Source organism: Lissotriton vulgaris, chromosome 7 (assembly GCF_964263255.1).
Source record: "Lissotriton vulgaris chromosome 7, aLisVul1.2, whole genome shotgun sequence".
Lineage (NCBI taxonomy): Eukaryota > Metazoa > Chordata > Amphibia > Caudata > Salamandridae > Lissotriton > Lissotriton vulgaris.
Window position 1 is genome coordinate 1,150,699,801 of NC_141695.1, and position 26,148 is coordinate 1,150,725,948.

At 49.2% G+C, this 26,148-nt stretch overlaps 1 protein-coding gene across 1 annotated transcript in view; it reads left to right on the top strand.

Annotated features, from left to right (window-relative positions):
- Positions 1–26,148, top strand: part of AFAP1L1 (actin filament associated protein 1 like 1) — a 164,525-nt gene that overhangs the window by 130,363 nt on the left and 8,014 nt on the right. Inside the window, exon 18 of the mRNA XM_086931589.1 lies at positions 21,972–22,100. Within this exon, the coding sequence (XP_086787715.1) occupies positions 21,972–22,100 (129 nt within the window). The remainder of the gene's footprint in view (positions 1–21,971; positions 22,101–26,148) is intronic.

Genomic DNA, 26,148 nt, shown 5'->3' on the forward strand with positions numbered 1-26,148 from the left:
CGCTAGGCCGTGCCTCCCCTACTCTCCTCCTCCTACTCTCCTCCCCTCGCCGTCTGTTCCCGCACTCCTCCCACACCCCCGCTCCGCCCCCTCCCCTGCCTGCCATGTCGCGTCGCATTTCTCCTCCCCCCTCCCCACAGCTCCCCTACTCTCCTCCTCCTACTCTCCTCCCCTCGCCGTCTGTTCCCGCACTCCTCCCACACCCCCGCTCCGCCCCCTCCCCTGCCTGCCATGTCGCGTCGCATTTCTCCTCCCCCCTCCCCACAGCTCCCCTACTCTCCTCCTCCTACTCTCCTCCCCTCGTTCTGAGGTTCCCAATGACCAGGGTGAAAGTCGCCAGTTGAAATTGTGTCTGGGTGTGTTTCTTACTGGCTTCGGGGATGGAGAGCGTGGACATGGTTTGGGCTCAACATGTGAGAGGATCTCTGCTTTGTCTGCTTAGCAGTCCACGTATGTGCTCCCCAAGTTACCAAGCACCCATTCGTCACTGATTGTGGCGACGGCCGTGTCTGATGAAAGGAAACCCCACTAATAAGCGGTTTTGGGAGGCCACCGAGGGAATGACTGACCCACATGCTGCTGTTTCTGTAGCTTTCACCCTTTGCTTCCTCTTAGCGGGTGCCACGGATCCTGTAGTACCTGCTGAAGCGGTTCCACGCTCGGCCTTGGATTTGTAGGTGTAAACGTGTCCCAATGCCTAGGAGGAAAGAGCTATGCTCCGTTGTGACAGGTGTTATAGAGCCTCGCAGCTCTCGTGTACATGTCACAACGAAGGAGACTTACGTGGCCAAAAAGAATCTTGAATGCAGCTGAACCCTTTTTAACTTCAATAAACGGCAGAGTGACAAGTCCCATGTACTCCAGCCAATCACATGCGTTAGCTGGGCCGAGGGTCTCGCCTCTTTAGGGACCTCTGGCACGTGCCCCTCAAGAGGTTATAACCAGAGCACTGTGGACCCATTGCCAGTTCAGACCCTCCTCAGAGTCCACAATGTTCTTCAATCGGACACTTTTACAAGTTTATGCTTCGGCTTCCATCTTCTGTAGTAAGCCTATTTAAATCCACCACAGTTATATACCAATCAGTACGAGATATGAACACATTAGAAAAGGGGAGGTTCAAAACACTGATATACATCATTGTTTGCACACCTCAGGCGAAAACAATACGCGCTTACAAATAGCCTGTGTTCAGGAGGTCAGTCCCTGCCTTGACTTATTTATTTGATTTGAGAATCTCCCCAAAAAACAAGTTTCTTGGCCTTCAGAAAGGTGTCTTATCTGGGACTGTAAAAGCCCGGTCGCACCTGCTTAACAGGCTTGAGCACTCGCCACTTCCATAGAAACTGCTGATGCCGACATGCTTTTCCGCCAAGTGCACTCAGCGGTTTGCCCAGGGTCAGGAGAAGCAGCAGCTGTTGGGACCCTGCTGCTTTCACACCCTCTCCCCGCTCCGCCCCCTCCCCTGCCCGCCGTGTCGCATTTCTCCTCCCCCCTCCCCTTCTCTGCCTGTTTCAGCCTTCTTTCCTTTCTGTCCATTTCGCTTCCTCGCTCTTTATTTTCCCTCTGCTCTTTCCTTTATTCTGCATTTCTTCTCCCCCCTCCCCTTCTCTGCCTGTTTCAGCCTTCTTTCCTTTCCGTCCATTTCTCTTCCTCGCTCTTTATTTTCCCTCTGCTCTTTCCTTTATTCTTTTTCTCTTTCCTTTCAGATTCCGTTTCTTTCCTTCCCCAGTTTGTTTCTTTTTTCCTGTTCCATTTTAAACCTATTTAACAATTCTTCCCTTACTCATCGTTTGTTCGATCCGTGTGACTTTGCCGACTTACACCTCCCCTCCCTACTTTCTGCCCTGGCCCCTCCCCCTCTCCTTGAGGTGAGCTCGGCATCACCCTCGCTCATAGCCTCGAATCCATCACCCTGCTTCCAGTATGCACACCCCGAGCACGTCCTCGAAACACATTTCCATTCTGTCCATTCCTATGCATCATTCATTTATCACGCAGACACCTCTCAGATCCGTTTCAAAGCCAAACTGCAACTTTCTTGCACTCTCAATCATCCTCACTCACCCTCAACCCCTCACCCTCACCCTCACTCACCCTCAACCCCTCACCCTAACTCACCCTCAACCCCTCACCCTAACTCACCCCCACCCTCACTCACCCTCAACCCCTCACTCACCCTCAATCACCCTCAACCCCTCACCCTCAACATCAACCCCTCACCCTCACTCACCCTCACCCTCACTCACCCTCACCCTCACTCACCCTCACTCTCACTCACCCTCAACCCCTCACTCACCCTCAACCCCTCACTCACCCTCACTCACCCTCACCCACCCTCACCCTCACTCACCCTCAACCCCTCACCCTCACACAGTGCAATAGGTCTCGGAGCATTTGAGTTAGAGCTTTTAGAAATGTTTATGGCTTTTTTTTTTTGTAATTCTTTAGCATTGGCTACAGGAAACAAAAATGCTAAAGATTTACAAAAAAACCCATAAACAATTCTAAAAGCACTAACTCTAATGCTGCGAGACCTATTGCATTTCCAATGCTTGTTGTTTTTGTGGCTTCGTCGACCACCACGTGGCGGTATGTCCATCCCCTTGAAGTTCCTGTGCGTCATCACCATTTTCAGATTCATTGTTCCGCGTGGTCTGGAAGCACAATTTCGGAGCTCTGAAGTTTTTTGGGGAAAACGTAAAATTAAGAAGATCAACCAAATCTTAGAAGACCACAACGAAAGCGACAAATACAGAAGGGGATCCTAGCCCAACAGGGTACCCAGTCGGTAACAACCACATGTTCTGAGGGTGAAGAGGGGAGAGGCAGATGAGGGTCTTAGAAAATACCCCAACTGCCACCACAAGTTTCCCCAGAGAGACCCCATGAAGTCTGCAACCTTTGTCTGTCAAAAGTCCACAAAGACGAAGACTGCAAGGCCTGCACCGAGTTTGTTCTCAAGACTCTCAAGGTACATCGATTTTAGAGGCTAGAGAACTGCACCATGGCCAATGCACATAAGATGCAGGTATCAATCAAAGACCTCTGCTTATCCAGCGATGAGAAGAACAGCATTGAGGTGGCCAAAACAGCTCATCGAAAAGAGTCTGACGCCGAGATCTATGCGGTAGGTGCTGAAAGGAAGCAAGCTGCGCAAAAGGTGGCAAAGGACTCTGAAACGAAGAAGCAAAAGGTAACTAAACTGCCAAAGGCCCAGTCACCAAGTCCTCGGACAATAAGCTCCCAAAGGTAGCCTCGGCTTCAAAGCCCTTGTCAACTGGAGGTCAGCCAAGAAATAAGAGACACACGGATCCTGACCAAGGGATATCCAATGGAGGCAAAACACAGTTCAAACTCTCAACACAACCATCCGCGAAAGACAAGGGCAAAGTTTTAGAGAGTGTAGCCATCCATGCACAATAAGAGACCGACACTGAACAAAAAGTACTCAAGGTCAAACAGAAGAAGAGATGGTCTGAGGCCTAAATTGCTGTCTGATTGCAAAGGAAGAAGGAGTTCGACAAATCCTTGCAGGAATTCTTTATTCCCGCGAAGCCTAGATGGTTAGATGACCAGAACCGAAGAGGCATGGCACAATCTCAATGCCAAATCCTTATAGGAGGGTTAGGCATCTACCTTTCAAGGCCATCTGCACCAGACCACCAATTCCTCTACAACAGCCTTATCAAGAGGGCTGAAGAGACATATGGGGTACAACTAGAGGAGCAAAAAGGATATTCATGTTTCCGCCTTAGGGACCCTTAGAAGGCAACCTTTGGGGCACTTCACCTCCCTGGACTCACATCACATCAGGGGACTCAACTCCCCCTTCACCAACATGCCAGAAGGCGCGGTTGCCTACTGCATCTTCCAGGGGGCGGGGCTTCAACTACTGGCTCAAAAGCACCTTGGTCATCCAGCTGCGTGAGATGCTCAGAAGGCAACCTTTGGGGTACTTCTCCTCCCTGGACTCACATTGTATCATGGGACTGAATTCTCCATTCACCAATGCTCCAAGAGGCGCAGTTGCTAACTGCTGCTTCCAGGGGCGGGGCCTCTAGCTACCGGCTCAAAAGCACCTTAATTATCCCACGGTGCTGGACGCGTGGTCAGTGCTGGTGCCAAGAGCGGGACTTTCCTGCTCTGGTCAGAGCCTGGAGGAGGCTGGGGTGGGTCACCCCACTTGCTAGACACCTTAACTGACCCATGGTATTGTGGCTTATATTGTGCACCATTCGTGAGTGACTTTTATAAAGCTTCTTTGACTTATCATACATGTTTACTTCAACAAGGGACTTACAGTTTAACATTTTTGATGGGGTTATTCTTATAATTGTTCATTTATTATATTTGCTTTGCTTGGTTTCATATTTTGCTAGTGATTTCTCCTTCTAGCAGGCGTGTGAACATGAGATTTCCTGCCTTCATTCCTTCAGTGTTCACACAATGGCAAAAACAAAAGGCTTCCGACTTGGTGCATGGCCCCGCCAAATATTGTAAGAGCCCACCTAAACCTAACAATTGTACACTCAAAGAAATTGACCTCTTAATAGAAGAGGTCGAAAAAATTATAGGAGTTCATTTCTCCTCCCATGGTGAACCTGGGGCCAATCTAAAAAAGCAAGGATAGACATTGACAAGTTACTTAAAAGGGAATTCTACTAGGAAATCTACTGTCAAAGCTGCCCCTCCCCCAACGACTGCTGTTGATTCAGCTTGTACCAGAGTAGCAACAGACCAACTCCACCATGTACACATTCTACCCTGTATCAATCGTTTCCTGCTCCTGACAGATTTTACCTGCGAGCACAAAAATCTTGGAAACATCCAGTAAGCCCATAGAAGTACCAACTTTGCCGTATTCTACTTCAGACGACTTGTTCCATTTTACACTACAAATCAAGGAGCTTAGGGGTGTGGTGGGGGAACTAAAATCACTGATTTATCCCAATATCCAGCGCACTGAATCAGCTATTAGTGGATTTGGCTAGCACCAAAAACTAAAAGATTACTCATCCACAAGATCCCCACTCTGCTGATTCTGAAACTAGGTCAATTTGAAATCCCCTACTGAAGGATTACGTAAGGTAGTGCATTTGACTCATGTCAAAGACCATCCTATTAGAATAGAGGAATCTGAAAAACATAAAAACTCAAACAATGCCTTAGATCTCCTAGCTCCCTCGAATATGCTAAACAGTTTAGTATGTGTTATGATGAAGGGTCACGAGGTTGTCCATGTAATGATGACTTGAGGCAAGGTGTAATGGGCCTGCTCGGCCCTCCTGCTGGTAATAGATCTACTCATCCCGCTAGTTCTGTTTTCTTAGTCAATGTTCCCAAATTACCTCTACAACAACACTATGAAGCGGAGGACATTCTAAAAAATAAAGCCATTCATTGGATTTGCCAAGTGATGGGGTGTTGCTTTGTTGTTCATGATGATATTCTTAGTGCCAGAAGACGCCCATAAAAAAATTGTAATTTGACTGTATCAAACTATCCCTTTGAGGCAGGGATCTGGCCGATAATCTGGTGGCATTTGACATTAGAACTTCCTTTGCTCTCAATAATATTATTCACATTAAATATCAGCAGGCTGACAATCTCCCCTTCAGTGCTTCTCGCAATTTTCCATCTGTGGTTGGCGGTCGGTCCACTTTACGGGAAGCCAACTGACTACTTCCTCCTAATACCAATTCTTCCTCTTTGTCTGTGGTTACTCCTTTGTCTGATGGTTGCTCCGCAAGAGATCGCCTTACTGACTGTGAGCCTGCTACCTTAATGGATGATCAACCTCTCAATGCATTATTGTGCCTGGCAGGCTCTAGCTCTAGTATCCACAACTAGGAGCCAAGGGGGTAAAAAATAACAGGTCGCCCCCCACTCACTAACTTCACCACAAAAAAGGACTTGTTCTAGCCAATTCTATGGACGACTACAAACGTCCACCATATATTTTATTTTAGTCATACAATTTTATGTGACACAGCAGTAAATCAATATCTCTCATCAGCCAGACAGTGACCTAAATCACTAATTTAAGCTCTAATATGTGGTGCTGTGTCTGCTTGATAAGACCCTCCCACAGGTGTAAGGAGGACCTAGAGGTGAAAAAAGGTGAGGAAAAGTTGGCAGAGCCTCACCAGAGTAACACCATGGGAGTTTACAGACTGGTACTCGCCTGTATCCTCAGGTTCTCATTATTAACAACTGCCAATTTGAAAAACAAATAGGTAGTGAGGAGAAAAAGGAAACCAAAATTCTGTTCTATGTGATGCATGTGACCCTATAAGGAGTACCAGGATCTAATTGAGCAGACACACAGCAATGAATTAAATAGTATAGCTAGTGGGTCTAGCTCGTTTTTAGACTAAGGTGCACCGGGTTTCCTACGCCAGATCCTGGTACTTCTTATAGTAGGTCCACCCTACACCTGTGGGAGGGTCTTATCAAGCAGACACAGCACCACATATCAGAGTTTAAATTAGTGATTTAAGTCACTGTCTGGCAGATGTGAGATATTGATTCACTGCCGTGTCACATAAAAATGTGTGTCTAAAAAAAAAATATATGGTGGACGTTTGTAGTCGTCCATACAATTAGCTAGAACAGGTCCTTTTATGTGGTGAGGCTCTAGCTCTAGCCCAAGTACTTCCAACCATGATCTTCTGGCCCTCAAAACCCTCACCAGTGACACCACTTTTACACCTACTAATCCCTTGGTGTCTTTTATTTCATGGAAAGTGGCCGGTCTTAAGTCCAAAGCTGCCATACCAGACTGGAATAGTTTTATAGAACCACAGTATATTTGCTTGTTCCGAGAAACATGGTATGCAGATCCAATCTTTAGGCAAGGAAATCTAAACTTTTGCATTTCCGCAAAGTTAAGTGCGATTGGGAGACCATCTGGTGGGCTTACGATTTGGATGAGAGCTACCTTGGAATGCAGATTTCAAAAATTTGACATTGAGTGCCCAGACAGTTTAGGAATTGGGCTAGTTAGTGATAAGTTTTCCAGCATTGAAATTTATAACTTTTACTCTCTGGAGGTTAAGGGTTTCTAGGCCTCACAAACTGTTCAGTGCTTGGAAGACTATCCTGGTAGCTTCCAGTGTTAATCTCACATTTTCATAGCATGGGACTTCAATGCCCCTTTGAGGCCCTGGATGGTGATGATGCTATCCTATCTTATGAAGAGGCTGCATTATGGGCTCTTTCTCAACTTGACCTTCCTTCTATTAAAAGATAGACTCAAGCTACTCTTCAGCTTAAGGCATTATCACAAAAATTTGGGATGAGGGCTCTAAAAGGCCTATCTAAATCTGACCAGAAGGGGGCTTTCACAATTAAAAAACCATCTCACATGAGTTGTATTGACTACTTTTTAATCGATCTGAGACGCTGGCCTTTTAACTTTTTGTGAAAGGCATCTTACTGATTTTCATATTTTTCCCTTGCAAGGGATCAAGTGCCTTCTAACGATACGCAATGGCTTAACGGCTTCAATGGCACCATATATTTATTTTATTTTTTACTTATTTATTTATATTTATTTGGAGTTGGCTTAGCACTGGCAAGACCCGAGGGTATCGGAGCGCTTTACAACATGTAACAGAGAAGCAATCAAACATAAGAAGTGACCATAGTAGAGCATAGTGATTTGTGGCGAGTAAAGTTCAAACACAGAGTGGTAAATCAGACATATTGATCTGTGACGTGCACAGTTCAAACATAAACAGTAACCAGTAGACTCCATGATTCGCAACAACTCCAGATCGGTGAGGAGGAGCACCGGAGCAAGACGAGAGATGAGCGAGCTATCGGTCCTCTAAATAGAGTGAATGTATAGTGCAGTGTGCAGGATTCGATGTGGAGCATCAGCTATCCATTCGGAAGAGATCGGTTGAAATACATTATACAATTGTAGAGCATAGTGATTCGTGACGAGTAAAGTTCAAACACATAGAGTGGTAAATGAGGTGTAATGATCCGTCCCGTGCACAATTCAAACATAAAGAGTAACTGATAGACTCATGATTCGCAACAACTCCAATTCGGTGAGGGGGAGCACCGGAGTGAGACAAGAGGTGAACGAGGTACTGGTCCTCTGAACAGAGTGAATCTATACTGCAGTGTGCAGGATTCGATGTGGAGCGTCAGCTATTCATTCGGAAGAGATCAGTTTAAATACATTATCCCCAAATACATTATTGGTCATTTCCTCAGCCTTACAATCTACTTTGGCTAAGCTGAATAACTCTGTAAACTCGTAAAAGGAAAACGAGTTTAACTAGCGATTTACATAATACTTTTTTCAGTCACGTATTAACATACTTCACTGCTCCGGTCTTTAATGCTCACAAACTGGAAATTAGAGCTAACATCTTGGTTTTATAAGGAAGGTCGTCATGTAAGAAGTCTCTTGGCCATAGCCATAAAATCTATGGATACAGTTCGTATTCACTACCTAAGAAAGGAATATAAGTCTCCACTGACCAAAGCCAAAAAGGAATGGGTCGACCAGAGGTGATCAGACGTTAAAACACCTTGTTATGCAAAAGATTCCACCAAATTTTGGTTGCTTGTTACCTGGTGTGGTAATGGTTTACTCTCCACCCCCCTCAAATAATGTACCCCCTCCGACTGGGTTGATTACTTTTATAAACTGTACTCTGAAGGACCACCAGGTTCCACGGGAGGAGAGCTCCTTGTAGTTGATCCTCTCCCATTTAATATAGTTCCCTTGTTTGACCTAGACAACATTGCCACTTCCCTTGATGCTGTCACCAACGGCTGAGTGTTCGGACCAGATGGCACTCCAGGGGATTTATTTGTCTATGACAGAGAAATCTGGTCCAAGTTAATTTTTGCCCTAGCCAACGCCATAGAGCACAGCTCAGATTCATGGAAGGGAGCTGAGGTCTTACCTGTTTTTTTAAGAAGGGGGATAGATCCTCATCTGACAATTAAAGATCTATAAGTCTTATTGACTGTATTCATAAAATCTTCTGTCATCTTGTACTGATTAAAATTCATGACTGGGCTGCTAAACATTAGATACTGTCCACCTTTCAAGCTGGTTTTCACAAAAAGACTAGCACCAATGACCAGGTTTTCCGATTTCTCTTGATATATTGGAAGATGGTTCCTGTCTGCAGAGGCTACTTAGATGTTGCATTTGCCAACCTCAAGTCAGCATTTGACCTAGTTCCTCGCTCTAAATTACTGCAGGTCCTTCAGGAAATGGGTATGCCCCCTGATCTTTTAGTACTCTTCATTCGTTTACACAAGGGTAATTATGCCGAATTTCGCTCAGGTAACCAGTGCCAGTTTACCAATCTGATTCCTGTCAACAAAGGAGTCAATCAGGGCTGTATCGTCGCCACCACCCTGTTTTCTCGGTAGCTTAACAACAGAGTTGACTTTCTTTCCCACTTTGCCACTGCTGTCCCCACTTTAGCAACACTGAAGACACCTATTTTATTATTTGCTGGCGATACCTTATTGATTTCCAAAAACCCTAGTGGGCTCCATCACCTATTACTCCAGTTTCAAGAGTTTTTTGCACATTCTGTGGGCTGGAGATCAATGCGACAAAGATGAAGTTTATGACTTTCATTTAGCTCAGAACCTTAAAAGAGAGTCTACGTCTGGAGGGCACAACAATCACGAAGGTGGATTCATTTAATTACCTTGGAATCACACTGTCTTTGACCATGTCTTGGAAGCCCCATATCGAGAAAATGATTCTTAAACTCTAGCAGGTTACAGGTGCCGTTTCCAAGGAACATCATGCATCCTCTGGCAAACCAATAACCCCTGCCCTACAGATACACAAAGCTAAGGTTAGGGGTTCTACCCTGTATGGTTCTGAGCATTGTTTTTTTTTATAAATATCCATGGGATTGTAAAATTGGAGAGTAAGTTCATTAGAAATGTGGCCCTCCTCCCACAAAGTACTTCCACCTTCCCACTGTTCCATGATATGGACAGGAAGGCGACAGATGAAAAAGTCATACTGCGTCCACTGTTATTCTAGAAAAGGATACGGAATACTTCAGAATTCATACACAATGCCGCTGCCCTGCAGGATGTTATAAACACTGATAGGTTTCACAAAATTATCTGGCTCTCCCATTTTTTTTTTTTTTTTTTTTAAATATATTTTTATTGCAGGAATCAGTACAACAATACAGTAACGACCAGCATCATATTATAGCCAACTTTTACAAGATATAGCCCACCGACCCCCTTCCATAGCAGTGCTATACAGCCAAGCAGCCCATATCCCTGGGGCTGGGCGGCGAATGTAGCTGGGGTCAGTAGGATGCGGGAGCTGGTCCGGATAACACACTGTCCGTCATCTGCTTTTCTAAACAAACCCCAACCCCCAAAAAGATACCCCCCCCTCAAACTTCCAGTCATTGTGAAACTCCCCCCTCCCCCCCCCCCCACCATCAGCGCCAGGGAGCTTATCACTTTAGGATCCACTGCTTGACCCACGGGGAAGGTAATAGTGCTGTTAATGCTAGTGTCTAACGGGACTCGGGTCTAGTTGCTTCTTCGCTTTCGGAGTCGCTGGGGGCACAATAATCCCTGAGGGCCTGCACCAGCGTTTCCCATTCTAACGCGGCCTCCTGCGCCTTCTCATTGCTTTGTCTCCAAGCCAACTGATATCGCAGCGCGCTCTCACCCGCCGCCCATTTCAAAAGTTCACCGTGCCATCTGCTGCCCGTAGGACCAGCACGTGCCTTCCAGTTCCTGGTCACCTCTCGCTTAGCAAGTAGGAGCCCCAGGTCGATAAATTTACTGGTGATTTTATTCCGGGGGGTATGGGGGAACCAGTGCAATAGCCCTACCGCCGCATCGAACGATAAGTGCCTCCCCGTCACCTCTTCCAAAGTCGCCGCCACCTCCTGCCAGTAGGACGTCAATCCTGGACAGGCCCATAGCATGTGTAGGAGGTCCGCCTCCTGAGCCGGGCACCTAGGGCATTCCGCCGAAGCCGTGGCAAAATAACGCCTGATCTTAACCGGGGTCAGGTACGCCCTATGGAGAACATAATAGTGGACCAGTTGGAAACGGGCGCTACGTGTACCCTTCTATGCTCGCCTCACCAGCTGGGACCAGGTCGTCTCCGGGATCTCCCTACCGATGTCCACTTCCCAGCGGGACTTCAGTGTGGCGAGAGGGACCAACCCCTCGGTAATCAGCCTGCCGTAAAGGCAAGTGACCGCCTTCACTGTGCCCGCCGACATCATTACATACTGGCACACCTGGGACAATTGAGGTTCCTCTAGTCCGTTTTGCCAGTGCGCCTGGATCACTCGCACAATGGCCGAGTGCAGTAAAAAGTCGCCCCGGGGGATCCCAAAGCGGTCAATGAGATCCTGAAAGGACAGGAGCACTCCATCCTCATACAGGTCCCCGACGAGCTGTAAACCCGAATCCTCCCAGTCCGCCAGTCGCGACCAGTCTCCTCCGTGGGGGAGGGCCGTCAGCATCCCCAATGGAATTTCAGGTGCATATGGGGTCCGCAGGTGACCTCTGTTATGAGCCCGATTCCAACAGAGTCGTATAGTCCGCTCCTCCATCGACAGGTCCCGAAGGATCAAACGCTGTCGCAGCGCGATAAAGGAGAGGATGTGCCTGGCCATACCCGTCCCTCTACCGTCTTCCGGGCCTCTGAACTCCCTGGCTATTTCCTGGGTGTATGTCTGGAGCTGCGCCGCTAGGTAATACTTCTCGAAGTCCGGCACAGCGAGCCCCCCCTCGTCCTTCGGCCTCATCAGGGTATTGAGGGCCACCCGCCGCCGGCCCGTGCCCCAGAGGAACCCGACCACCATAGAACGCAAGCGGCGAAACGTAGCCGGCGGGACCCAGATCGGCAAAGTCCGAAAGTAATACAATAATCGGGGGAGCGCCACCATTTTGAGCAGGGCGATGCGTCCTGCCACGGAGAGCGGCAGCGTGGCCCAAAAGTCCATGCTGCCTCGGAGTGCTCGTATGCAACGGGCAATGTTTCCGTCTAGGAGGTCGGGCTGGTCGTGGTACACAAATACCCCAAGGTATTTAAAGCAGTCGGGTTCCCATCTGATCTCCTTACTTAGCGCCGGAGTGGGGACACCCCTACGCATCGGGAAGAGGCAGGTCTTAGACCAGTTCACTCGTAGGCCTGAGACGTCTCCGAACTCCGTAAGCGCTAATTCCGCTCCCCGTAATGCGTCGACCGGATCCTCCAGGAAGAGCAGCAGGTCGTCCGCATAGAGCGAGACGTAATGTGGGCCCGCCGCTGTCCATAAGCCCGTATAGTGGGCTCCCGAGCGAAGATGCATCGCTAGTGGCTCCACCGCTAGTGCAAAAAGAAGCGGGGATAAGGAGCACCCTTGCCGCGTGCCACGCTCCACCGGATATCGCGATGAAATCAAAGGGCCCGATCTAACCCTGGCTGAAGCGGAAGCGTAGAGAACTGCTGTCCATTTGATAAATCCCTCCCCGAGGCCGAATTTCCGCAATACCGCGCTTAAGTAGTCCCACTCCAGGCTATCAAAAGCCTTCTCCAGGTCCACCGACAAAACTACCGGGGACGGGGCATCCACGAATGGTTCCCCAAGCAAGCGAAACAACCTTCGGATGTTCATGGTCGTATTTCGCCGTGGGATGAAACCGGCTTGGTCCTCGTGTACTAGGGAGCTCATATGTCCTAACAGCCTCGAGGCCAAGATGCTGCTCAATATTTTGTAGTCCACCGTCAGCATTGAGAGGGGACGGTAGGACCCCGGGTCAGACGAGTCTCGGCCTGGCTTGAGTAGAGGAACCACCAACGCCTCACACATCGAGCCGGGGAGGCGACCCAGCCTCTTCGCCTCCCTGTAGACCACCAGTAAACGAGGGGCCAGGAGGTCAGCATAAGCTGCATAGAACTCCACCGGCAGGCCATCTAGGCCCGGGGTCTTGTTCCTCGCCATCCGTTTGATGGCCCCGCGGATCTCCCCCAAGCCGATGTCAGATCCCAGGGCGTCTGCCACTTCTTGTTCCACTGTGCGGAGTTCCAGCGGGCTAAGATAGTTATCAAGCCGGTCTGGGTCACGCGCGGAGCGACTGCGGTATAAACATTCGTAATAATGCCGGAAGCAATTAAGAATCTCCGGTTGGGTGCACACCTCGGTCCCATCCGCCCTACGCATCCTAGTCGTCGTTTGGGACTGGCGCGTAGGGTTGGCCAACCACGCCAGTAACGCGCTCGATCTGTCGCCCTCCGCTATAGATCGGACCGTGTAGGCCTTATAATCGAAACATCGGAGCCGTTCGACCTCCACCGCCACCTTCTCCCTCGCCTCTACCGTTTGTGTTTGCAATTCCGGGTGTCCGGGTCGGCTAATTTCGAGCTCGCGGAGCGTTCGGTCCGCTGCGTCTAGATCAGCCAGGATAACACGCCGCATGCCCACCTTCTTAGAGATACAGTACCCCCTCACCACCACCTTGAAAGCGTCCCATTCGAACGCCCTAGTACTCGCGGAGCCGCCGTTGGATGCAAAATAATCCGTGATTCTCTCCCCTAGGTCTGCCTTGAAGACACTGTCCTCGAGGATCTCGGGGCGCATCTTCCAGGTGGGTACCGCCGGCGTCCCAGGGAACCAGCGAATGTCCAGCAGGAGGGGGTTATGGTCCGAGATGGTCCGCGATAAATACTCCGATCGGACCGCTGCCGAGACTAATTCGGACGAACCAAGAAAGCCATCCAGCCTGACATGCAGCTCATGAAGGCTCGAAAAGTACGAATAATCTCTAGACGCGGGGTGATGCGCCCTCCAGATGTCCGTCAAACCCCAGCGGGTCTGCCAATCTTGACTGCCCTTAGCCGTCCGCCGGACCGGGGAATCGGGGAGCGGGGGATGCGAGCGGTCTATGTCTACATCTACCACGGAGTTAAAGTCTCCCCCCAGCAGGAGGGGACCGGCGAAAAAGTGAGCCAACGAGCCCGATAACCCGGAAAGGAAGGCAGTCTGGTCCACATTAGGGGCATACACACAGCAAACATTCAAGTCCCTCCCTCCCAGCGTGCCTGATATGGCCACGAAACGCCCCTCTGGGTCCAACACTGTCCTCGTGACCTGGAAGGGGACTCCTGCCCTGATCCATATTAGCGCCCCCCTGGCATAAGCAGAGTACGCCGTGGAAAAGACCTGCCCTCGCCACCCACGCTGAAGCGCCGCCCCTTCCGCCTTGTTCAGATGCGTTTCCTGCAGCAGCGCCATTTGCACTCCCCTACGCACTAAATAAGCGTGGACCCTGTGACGCCTGGACATAGTGTGAAGCCCCCTCACGTTCCAAGTAATACATTTCAAGTTAGCAACATCAGCCATTGTCCCAGAGTGTTCTTGCACAGTCTCCCCGTCCGGGTCCCCACAAAAAAAAGACATCAATCCTCCCAGCGCTGACGGCGGCCATTTTCCCCAACCAGAACCAAACCCCCCAAAAACCAACAAAACCCCCTCCCAACCACCCCAGAACAGGACCCAAACTGCACCATCTAGATCCCATCCAAACTTCTACGGAGAACAACCCCAAAAACCCCACTAGTCCTACGGTCGCCACCGTAGGAAGGCCTTATGGGCCAGGTGCGGGCTGAGCGGAGGCAGTGGGCCCTCGTCGCCCAGGCCACCAGGACTATAATAAGCCCCTCCCTGTGTCAAAATCTTTCGGGGTAAGAGCATAAGCCTCCCAACCCTCCCTCTCCCATTGTCAGCAATAAAGAACGGCAGCCGCCTCCCCCCTGCCGGGCCCCCACCCAAAACAAGGCAACCTATTCCATTACCCTTGTCCGTCCAAAAGGTCCTCCACCGATTTCGGTGTGATCACCGGTGTGTGGGTACTGTCTGCCACTGAGTCTTCCGAGTCCGATGGTGCCCCCTGAGCACCCGGGTTTTCTTCCTCCTCTTCGATGTCTTCGCCCCTTGCTCCCGACAGTTCCGACAGAACTTCCAACACTCCCCTCCGCTCAGATGATGTCTCCGCTGTCGAGGGCCCTCCCGTGCGGCCGCGGCGGTTCCTGACCCTTTTAGAGCGCCTCCTTTGTTCCGGCTCCTCCGCCTGATGGGTCGAGGCGTTATAACCATCCTTCCCGGTTCGGTACAGTTCGAGCCAGTCACAGACCTCCTCCGGGGTGTCGAAGAACTGGGTTTTGTCGTCGACAATGACTCGGAGCCTCGCGGGAAATAGGAGTGAATATTGGATGCCCTCACTCCTGAGTTCACGCTTAACCGCCAGGAAGGAGAACCGCTTGCGCTGCGTCTCGTAGGTATAGTCAGGGAAGATATTCACCTGACTGTTTGCAACCTGGAACGGGCCATTGTGTCTGGCGGCATTTAGGATCAGGTCTCTGTCCCGGAAATGTAGCAACCGCGCCACCACCGGCCTCGGGGCTCGTCCCAGCTGTGGGGGCCGCGCTGGAACTCTGTGGGCCCGTTCTAGAGTCTAAAAGGAGGACAGGCCCTCTGGGACCACCGTGTCCCGGAGCCAGGTCTCCAAGTAGCGCACCATATCGCCTTCCTCGACCTTTTCCGGCAGGCCCACTACCCGAATGTTATTCCTCCTGTTTCGGCCTTCCGCATCCTCCGCCCTCCGTTCGAGGGTCTCGATTCGGGACATGGCATCCTTTATCGTCGCAGCCAGGGTTCTCTGCGCCGGTTCGATAGTCTTCACCGTGCTCTCCACCTCCTTGACCCGGTCTGAAAGTTTACCATGGTCTGCCCTAAGGAGGCCCAGGCCAGTCGCCACCTGGGCAATGTCCTGTTGTAGAGCCGACCGAGTTGCCTCTATGGCTTCTAGTACACGGTCGAATTGTTGCTGGAGTGGTGCGCCACCAGGTCGTTTAGGATCTCCATGCTCTTCCTTGTCCTGGGCCTCAGAGTCCGAGGTGGCCTGGCTGGATCCCTTGGCTCCTTTAGGTTTCCCCATGCTGCCAGGGGCTCCCCGCAAAGGTCCCGGAGTAGGCGTCGCCGTGTGCAAGTGTCCAGCACGACTTTCCCGGGATTTCGCCCTCAAGTCCGGAATGGGCGATCTCCTTCTCCAGAGCCTGTGGAGACTCCGCCGTTTCGGCTCACGCCACCGCCACGGCGTCCGAGGGCACCGATAAGGGGGTGGAGACACCCGTCTCCGAGTCGGGCAGGCCCGTTCACCCACTATAGCTCCGGGGCAAGGGCCACCAACTCCCCCGGTTGTCCTGTGGCGCCCGAGTGTCGCGCCATCCATGTAGTTGGGGTGGCCAGGAACTCGCGGCTAGTTGCGGAGTCGCGGTGCAGACCACCGCCTGGAACTGAGGGCACCCGTGCCCGGCGCCCTCTAACGCGTGGGCACCCGCCCGGTCGTCCAATCGAGTATGGTCCCGCTGTGGAGGGTCGGAACCAGCCAATGTCCAATGTCTAAAACCACTGAGGCTGGTGAAGCCGGGTGCCGGGCGACATCCGCGAGTTCTCCTCAACTCCGTAGGTTCGTTCAAGGGGACAAAGGGGTCCGGGCGCCATATTGGGTCGCACTCCGCCACTCCGCAAACTTCGGCATTTCTTCAAAGCCACCTCCGTCCAAACTCCACCAGGGCCCTCGGCAGGGTGTCGTCGCCTCGCTCAACCGAATGCGGGGTCTGGGGTGCCCCTCAGCCTCCGATGTTCAGGATAATTTCGGGCTTAGTCCCGGAGCCGAGCTCTCAGGCGACCATCGCCATCAGCGCCCAAGCCACGCCATTATCTGGCTCTCCCATATTAAAAAAACTCTTCACTGACTGTGCCTGAAGGAACTTTGGGAGATCCAGTCACAAGACTCCATCCTTCAAAAATGTTGTTGAAAAAGCATAATTTGTCCGGTTGAATGAAGAATAATGTTGCCAAAACTGCCACAGTTACATTATTGGGGAGTTCCTTGATTTGAAATGTCCCCTTGCCCTGGATTTGTATAACTGTCCCATTGGACATGCACATTTATTTTCAATTCAGGGTGGGTGTGCTCCCTTTGAAAACTTTTCCTGCAAATGGGTGGCCAATGATACTTCAATGTTATGTCCTGCTTGTAATACTGCTGATGAAACTATATCTCACGTTTTGTTTGCCTGCATTGCTTATGTTCACCCGTTTCTCATATGGATTAAGCCCCTTTGCAAGCAGTTAGGTACACACAGTCATTTTAGTGCACTGAGAATTCTTAGATCATTTTTGGGGCATTAAAGGCTTATTAGAAGAAGGCCATCTGCCTCTTAGTAACACCTGAGGCCTCATTTGCCCTCAAGGATCCTCACTGTTTTCTGTATTTTATTGTATCTTTGCACACTAGGATCATACGTTTTTTGATGGTGATATTTGTGATATCCACTCTACTTCCCTGGAATTATGACTCACAATGCTGTTTTAATTTCTTTTAATTTTTGTATCCTGTGAGAATGTTATTTTCCGCAAATTTTTGTAGTGACTGTATTGTTCTGTGGATTTGAATGTGTTAAATCATATTGTTTTATGGCACTAGCTTGCCGAAATAAAGTTATTTGATGATGATGTTTCCTCCTTGAAGCGTTTAATGCCGTCACATAAGGGAAACCTTTACCTACTCATGCTCCCAAGCATCTTGGACAAAGGGAAGGTGGCCATTTGTGAACCTGCCACTGCAAAGCTGCAACACCAAGAGTGGAAAAAAGTACAAACCTTCCACTCAGGATCTAAATACATCAAGAGCAATACTCTTGCAGATTCATTTATTGTGACAAGCGCAAGGAAGAGGAACGATGCCCCCACATCCACACGTCCATCTCCAGAAAATATAAGTAAGAGACTTGACTTGGTGAGAAGAAAAATTGAAAAAGAAGCAGCAACCCAATGGAGGATTGCTAACTGCAACGCTCTCTTAAAGCGACACGGCCACCAGCAATGGGATGAGATGGAGGCCATCATGCAACAGCTCCCAGAGGAGAACAGAAAAAGAGCCAAGGCTGGATTGCAAGAGGGAAAAAAATATTGCTAATACCTGCCTCAAGTCAGCAATAGATGCAGCAGATAGTGCCATCAGGCTGATGTGCACAGGAACAACATTAAGAAGGCACGACTGGCACAGAGTATCAGGTTTCAAACCTGAGGTGCAAGCTTCAATAATCACTATGCCATTCCCATGTGACGCCCTGTTCGGACAGGCGGTGGATGATACCTATGTATACCCATTCTTAGAAGATTGGTTAGTAAAAGCCCAATCAAAAGAAAGATGTCACAGGACATAGAAACAGTTAGTGCCATGCTGCAACGCCTTGGTTTCACAATAAATCACAAAACGTCTTCACCACAACCGGAATGGGTAAACATGTTTCTAGGAGCAACAATCATTCCAAGACAGTACAAGCATATCCAGTTCAGAGGAGGGCAGAGGTAATCGCGGAGCAGACTTGTCTTTACCAGTGGAGTCGGTCTCTGACAGTGAGGACTGTCCTGAAACTCATGGGCATGATGACATGCATCCCACTCATAACACATGCAAGATTACACACATGTCCCATCCAGGAATGGATCTGCAGCAAATGGTCAAAAGCCATTGGGAGTTGGGAGGATCTAGTCATTGTCACAGCAAAGGTAGAAAAGGAGATACAAAGGTGGAAATCAACAAGCGTGAACTTGAGGAGGCCATTCAAGACACAGCTCCCACTGTGACCATAACAACTGGTGCATCCCACAAGGGTTAGGAAGCTCACATAGGCAACCTATAGGTATGGGGACTGTGGAACAGCACAGATGCAGTGAAACACATCAATTACCAGGAGATGAAAACAGAATTCCCAGCCCTGAGTGCTTTCCAATTGCACATAACAGGTCAAATTGTACTGACGGACAACACAACAACCATGTTCTGTCTCAACAAAAAGGGTGGAACAAAATCATTCACTGTGTCATACTACCCCAGGAAATAAGGAGATGGGTGATACAAAGACAGATTACACTGCAGACAGTCCACCTACTAGGAAAACAAAACATGAAGGCAGACAGACTAAGCAGGCAGGGCAGCACTTCCCACGAATGGGAGTTGAAACAGGAAACACTGGAAACAATCTTCAAGGTCTGGGGAAGACCAGCACTAGACCTATTTGAACCGCAAAGAAGACCGAATAACAATAATTCGCCCCCAGGTTTCTACACCACCAGTCAGAGGGGAATGCCCTGTCAATAAACTTGTCAGGGAAATTCGCATATGCCTTTCCACCGATTCCCCTGATCCTCATAGCCCCACTACGGGCCAGGCATACCTGCTACTCGGACCTACTAGAACAGTCCAAGGGACAGATGATCAAACTCAAAGTAGAAAAAGATCTGCTATCAATGCCAGACAGGAAAGTGCACCACCCAGAGCTAGCCACACTCAGCCTAGAAGTATGGCTCATGGATATCTAGAATTTAGACATCTACCCAGGACAAAGGAAATCCTAAGAGAAGCAAGAAAACCAAGTACAAGGAAATGTTACATTGCATAAATACATTCACTGGTGCACATATAACAGTAGAATGGAAACAAGGACAGAACAGGAAACAGTGCTAACATACCTCATACACCTCCTAGACAGCAGACTAACCTACACATCGCTTAAGGTACACCTAGCAGCAAAAGTAGCCTACACCAGGGGTACTTCAGGTAACAGTCTCTTCACATCCCCAGTGGCAAAGAGATTCTTGGAAGGTTCTAAAAGAGCGGCACCACCAAGATCAATTCGAGCACCATTGTGGCACTTGAACCATGTACCAACTCAATAAATGACGGAGCCTTTTGAACCCATGCACAAATCGGATCTAAGTTCACTCACTCTAAAGACAGCCTTTCTAATTGCGATCACATCATTATGAATAGTCAGTGAACTTAAAGCGTTAGCTATACAGGAATTATACCTACAGATCCACAGGGTCAAAAGCCATTGGGAGTTGGGAGGATCTAGTCATTGTCACAGCAAAGGTAGAAAAGGAGATACAAAGGTGGAAATCAACAAGCGTGAACTTGAGGAGGCCATTCAAGACACAGCTCCCACTGTGACCATAACAACTGGTGCATCCCACAAGGGTTAGGAAGCTCACATAGGCAACCTATAGGTATGGGGACTGTGGAACAGCACAGATGCAGTGAAACACATCAATTACCAGGAGATGAAAACAGAATTCCCAGCCCTGAGTGCTTTCCAATTGCACATAACAGGTCAAATTGTACTGACGGACAACACAACAACCATGTTCTGTCTCAACAAAAAGGGTGGAACAAAATCATTCACTGTGTCATACTACCCCAGGAAATAAGGAGATGGGTGATACAAAGACAGATTACACTGCAGACAGTCCACCTACTAGGAAAACAAAACATGAAGGCAGACAGACTAAGCAGGCAGGGCAGCACTTCCCACGAATGGGAGTTGAAACAGGAAACACTGGAAACAATCTTCAAGGTCTGGGGAAGACCAGCACTAGACCTATTTGAACCGCAAAGAAGACCGAATAACAATAATTCGCCCCCAGGTTTCTACACCACCAGTCAGAGGGGAATGCCCTGTCAATAAACTTGTCAGGGAAATTCGCATATGCCTTTCCACCGATTCCCCTGATCCTCATAGCCCCACTACGGGCCAGGCATACCTGCTACTCGGACCTACTAGAACAGTCCAAGGGACAGATGATCAAACTCAAAGTAGAAAAAGATCTGCTATCAATGCCAGACAGGAAAGTGCACCACCCAGAGCTAGCCACACTCAGCCTAGAAGTATGGCTCATGGATATCTAGAATTTAGACATCTACCCAGGACAAAGGAAATCCTAAGAGAAGCAAGAAAACCAAGTACAAGGAAATGTTACATTGCATAAATACATTCACTGGTGCACATATAACAGTAGAATGGAAACAAGGACAGAACAGGAAACAGTGCTAACATACCTCATACACCTCCTAGACAGCAGACTAACCTACACATCGCTTAAGGTACACCTAGCAGCAAAAGTAGCCTACACCAGGGGTACTTCAGGTAACAGTCTCTTCACATCCCCAGTGGCAAAGAGATTCTTGGAAGGTTCTAAAAGAGCGGCACCACCAAGATCAATTCGAGCACCATTGTGGCACTTGAACACTGTACCAACTCAATAAATGACGGAGCCTTTTGAACCCATGCACAAATCGGATCTAAGTTCACTCACTCTAAAGACAGCCTTTCTAATTGCGATCACATCATTATGAATAGTCAGTGAACTTAAAGCGTTAGCTATACAGGAATTATACCTACAGATCCACAGGGACACAGTGGTCCTCAGAACCAACCCACATTTTCTACCCAAAGTGGCGACCCAATTTCATGTCAACCAAAACATACAGCTACCAACTTTATTCGAAGAACCAAAGACACAGACCAAAAGAGCCCTGCACACATTGGATGTGAGGAGGGCTTTAATGTACTATGTACAGGAAACAAAAGACTTTCATAAATGAAACCAACTGTATGTCTCCTTTGCCAGAGAAAGCAAAGGTTCACCAGTAACTAAAGAAAAACCCTACCCGTGCAATCTAGCATACTCAACAGGAAAAAAAGGCGCAACACTGGAGTTCTTAGCAAACGTTCTCATTGACGAAATTTGTGCAGCGGCTACATGGGCATCACCTCTCACCTTCGCAAAACATTAATGTGTGGACATTTAAATGAACAAGGAAGCACAGATGGTACTACAACACCAGTTTGCTAACACTTCCTGCAAAACTACTCCTACTGGTAAGTAACCATTTCGTTCTATCCTAACTCTCTTAATTTTGTGGGCCTTTCATTTGGAAAGCTATTCAATACATCTTTTTATTAATGAAAATATGTGTTGTAGGAGGCTGAGAATATACAAACCAAATGGACATGCATCTTTTTGTTTGCTCTCAATTCCTGTATATACGGACTTCCGAATAATGTCATATTTTGCCCCCTCCCTCAACAGGCTGCAAAACGCCAGCAGGAGGTCAGCTGTCCAGAGCGGTGTGTGCCCGTCAACAGCGCATCAGAAATGAGGAAGCGCCCTCCCTCCATCACAACATCCGGCAAAGGCAAAGTTCTCCAGAAGGCCAAGGTGGGGCTCTTGTTTGATGGATGAACAGATGATTTGTTGAGTGAGAACACTCTTACAGCTCAATCAAGACCTGCTAGCACCTGGGCATGCATGTGCCTGGGGCAGACCAACCGAGAATTGGAGGGAGAAACGTATCAACTAGCCAGTCTCTCTAAATGATTATTAAGGCTAAGGTATTATTGTGGGTCACATGTTATTCCGGTGCTTCTGAGAGGCCGGAATTACTAAGGTAGAGTCATGTATGCATCAGGTTGGTGCCTGTAAAAAAGGAGGAGTACAACACAAAAAGATTTCTGGCAGAACCTCTGAAAAAAATTGCTTTTATTGTCCAAACAATTTTACTGCATGTTCTTGGCTGGTTTTCTTACCTGTGCTTTCCTCGTGCAGTAAAATAATTGCAACATTAAGAAATGATGCATTAAGAACTGAAAAAAGAGATTAAGCTATGCTCCCAAAACAAGAAAAAAAGAAAATGTGCAAGTGTGTACAAATCTGACACATTTTAATTAATTTTGATTAAAATGTGGAATAATTCAATTGTTTTCTCAAAACATTTACGGGAAAAAAAATGGCAACAGCAGGGGGTGTGTATTCGTAATAAAATAAGTTCATAAAATGAACTCAGTAGTAAAGGGGAGAAGTGGAAGGAACTTTTATGAAACTGCACTTTAGGGCACAATTCAAACCACTATAAATTATCAGAAAACCACAATGCACATGACTCTCACTTAAATATTTAACACATTTTCATGTCACACCCCTCTCTAACTCTTTCGGATGTCCTTTACAAGTAAAATGAATGCTGGCGGGAAATGTGAAAGGCTAATAGCGCTTTGAAGCAGCAGTGCTACCCAGTTAATGGAACAATGCTGGTGAGATCCTCCTCCACACTTCAGTGGGCATAGATCGTGAGTGGTATCTACCCCAGTACTTAAGTTGAGCATATGAGCACCACTGGCACCTTGTGAGCCTGGATACTTTAACAGTCCTAACTATCACAATTAAAAGTAAAAAGCACTGCTAATTTTTTTTTCTTCCTGTGCCTGCCTTGACTCGTCTACACGGAGAGCCTTCCACCACCAGGTGGCAGAATTCTACACTGAAGCTTATTTATTAAAAATATAATGCCAGACACAAAGCATTAACCATTAAGTATCCAAAGGAACATCCATATGTTGGGAGCAAAATGGTACTCAATTCGTGGCTGCTTGTACTGGATACCCTATTGGGCGATTAGTCGCACTTTATAAATCCGGATTGATTGATTGAGTTGTGTGCCCTGAACTCAGCCCCAGACAGAGTACATCTCGGTCACTGTTTCTATAGATTTCTATGAATTAACTGGTATCAGTAGTGAAAGTGGGCAACACCAACCAATGAAGTTGTCCGCGATCTCCCAAAAACCTTTGGGCATCAACACTCATTTTGTTCTGTAGGTCAGGCACTGATCCACCAACTTGATCAACAACACTAGGGTTTGCTTCGTCACCCCCTCAAAATATCAACAAGAGTATAGTGGGTTGCTGAGGTGCCTACAAGTGCCAAACACCAGCCCCTTTACCCATGATTCGCAAATTCGCTGCTCATCAAACATCAGACTCTCTTTGGGATCCTGTGCCCATCAGATGTCCGACTGTCTCCTGAAGAACTCTCTCAGATATAAAAGTTACATTAAGTAACACTCTCTTTATCCAATCTCTTAGAGAATATTCATCTTGCGGAGCTCCTCTGTTGTACTTGACAGCAGATGTTCAGTTCAATAGAGTGACAATAAAATGTTGTTACAACAACACAAGCGGTTTGTCTTATCTGATTCATGGTTGATAGGCAACAGTTAGCCTAATATTCAGGTCATAGAATCATATGGAAACCTTAAAGGGTAGAGGTGGCAGTGCTTAATTTGAACCAGTTGTCTCCAGTGGTCAGCACCAGTGCTTAATGTTCAACACCACCGCTTTTCCTGAGCACCAGGTAAGGACACAATAATTTACGGGGCGATTGAGGGATTTGCTCAGAATCACAGAAAGTTGAGCTGACGCTGAGACTCGAACCTGGTCCCGCAGCTCTGAAGTCTGCAGCTCTGGCCATTATGCCACATCCGCTTCCAACTTTCATGCTTACCAGTTGATTCTTTTTAGGCGGCGCTAACAGGAGAAATGGGCTGGTGCAAGCTGCCTCCTGACCAGAGCCCCAGCACTTATTTTCTTTTATAAATTAACCACTGCTAGGGCGGCTTATATTTAATGGGAGATATCAAAGAGGCATTTTGGGAGATATCAGTACTGAAATAAATATCCACTGCACAAGGCCCAGCCAGATGAAGATCTATGTGTGGGACCATTCAGGTTGGGTGCAAGACCAAAACAAATACCACAGGCAAGCATCATCCGAGAAGAGACACCACCCAGCACCACAGGGGAGCCTGTATCTGCTGTTTCCCAGTCCACAGGAGAGTTTTGATGTTAGGAACCTTCACATCGCTAGCACAGGGTCTCCTTGATTCAAGGTGAACATCCTGATTCCAGAACCATTTGAACTAAAATATCACTTAAGGCTCCAGAGATATGGAGATTTTAAGTTGTTGTGGAAACCTAAACCTAGAACCCAGCTCCTAGCAGGGCCGGACTGGCCATAGCAGGCACCGGGCATTTTCCCGATGGGCTGGAAGGGCGGGGCCAGTTTTGGAGCAGTGGGGGCTGCTTTTGTTACTGGGGGCCAGTTTTGCTGCAATATCGCCCCTGTAACAAAAGCAGCAGCAGTGGTTCCCACCAGCACCCATCTCTCCCACCCCTCATCCTCTCCCCCCCCTCCGAACCCCCCCCCCCAGGCCGATCGGACTTAATTGCCAGGGCAGGTTTGCGTTCTCAATTCGACCCTGGCTCCCAGTTGAGAATAGTTTATCCATGGTATCCATTGGCAGTCTCAGTCGCAAGAATGCACTTGCCACAATAAAACATAGATCAAAATAGCTGTCTTTGGGCTTCGAGGGCGAAGATGGCGGACGCGGCTCTGTAGAGCTCCTGCCGGCCCGATCTTTATCCGCTAACTTATCCTGGCCCTACCTCCTCTTCCCCCATCTCATCTAGTGCAGGGGTTTGCTGGAGTCCGGCGGATCCCAGTGGTATGCTTCTTTGAGCTCCGGACGCCCGCTGGCGTGACCATCGAGGGCTGTCCATCCTGGGCCTACTTGCCGCGTGGCGAGCCGGGGCCTCGATTTCTTGCCTGCCCGCTGGGGCGCCCTGAGGCCGGCCGGGCATCATCCATCTTAGCCCGCGCCGTCGGGGCGGAGTCACTGGAGCTGAGGACAGGGGCTCGGGACCGTGCACTGTGGAGTGGGGTCCTGGCACGTCGATGGTGTGGGCCAGAAGTGTACCCTGATCAACCCGCCCTGACTCTCTCGTGGGGCTGCGGCGTGTCCGGAGACGGAGGACCGGGTGGCGCGGTCCAGCGATCCAGCGTTGAGCCCTCGCCTGGTGGTCCCGGCGCCTTGGTGGTAAAGGGGCCCCCCACTCCAGGGTCTGCACCATCTCCCGGCGAAGTGGGGCGAGCTACACCCGCGTTCGTCCCGCCTGCTGCTTGCTTCTGTGAGGTGACCCATAGCGGATACTTTCCACCGGACTGCCCCACCGGCGGCCATGACGAGAGGCAGAGGCGGCCTAACCGCGGCCACAACGGGACCCATCGACAAGTTCACCGGCCATGGGAATGGTGCTGGGGCGGCCGGAGGGAGTCAGACGACGGGCCCGGACAATGCAGCACTGCTCACGGCCATCACGCAATCCTGTGACATGTTGGACGCGAAGATCGGCGCGGTGGGCGCCGACGTGATGTTGCTGCGCCAAGACCTCCGCAATGCGGTAGCTCGCATCACAGAGACAGAATCCAGGGTCACGACGGGGGAGGGCGATGTAGATGCCCTGAAGAAGAGGGTCGCCGACCTGGAACAGACGCAGCGGGGCCTAGCGCACCGGGTGGAGGACGCTGAAGGGCGGGCACGGCGAAATAACCTACGCTTTGTGGGCTTTCCGGAGGGATGCGAGAAGGGGCC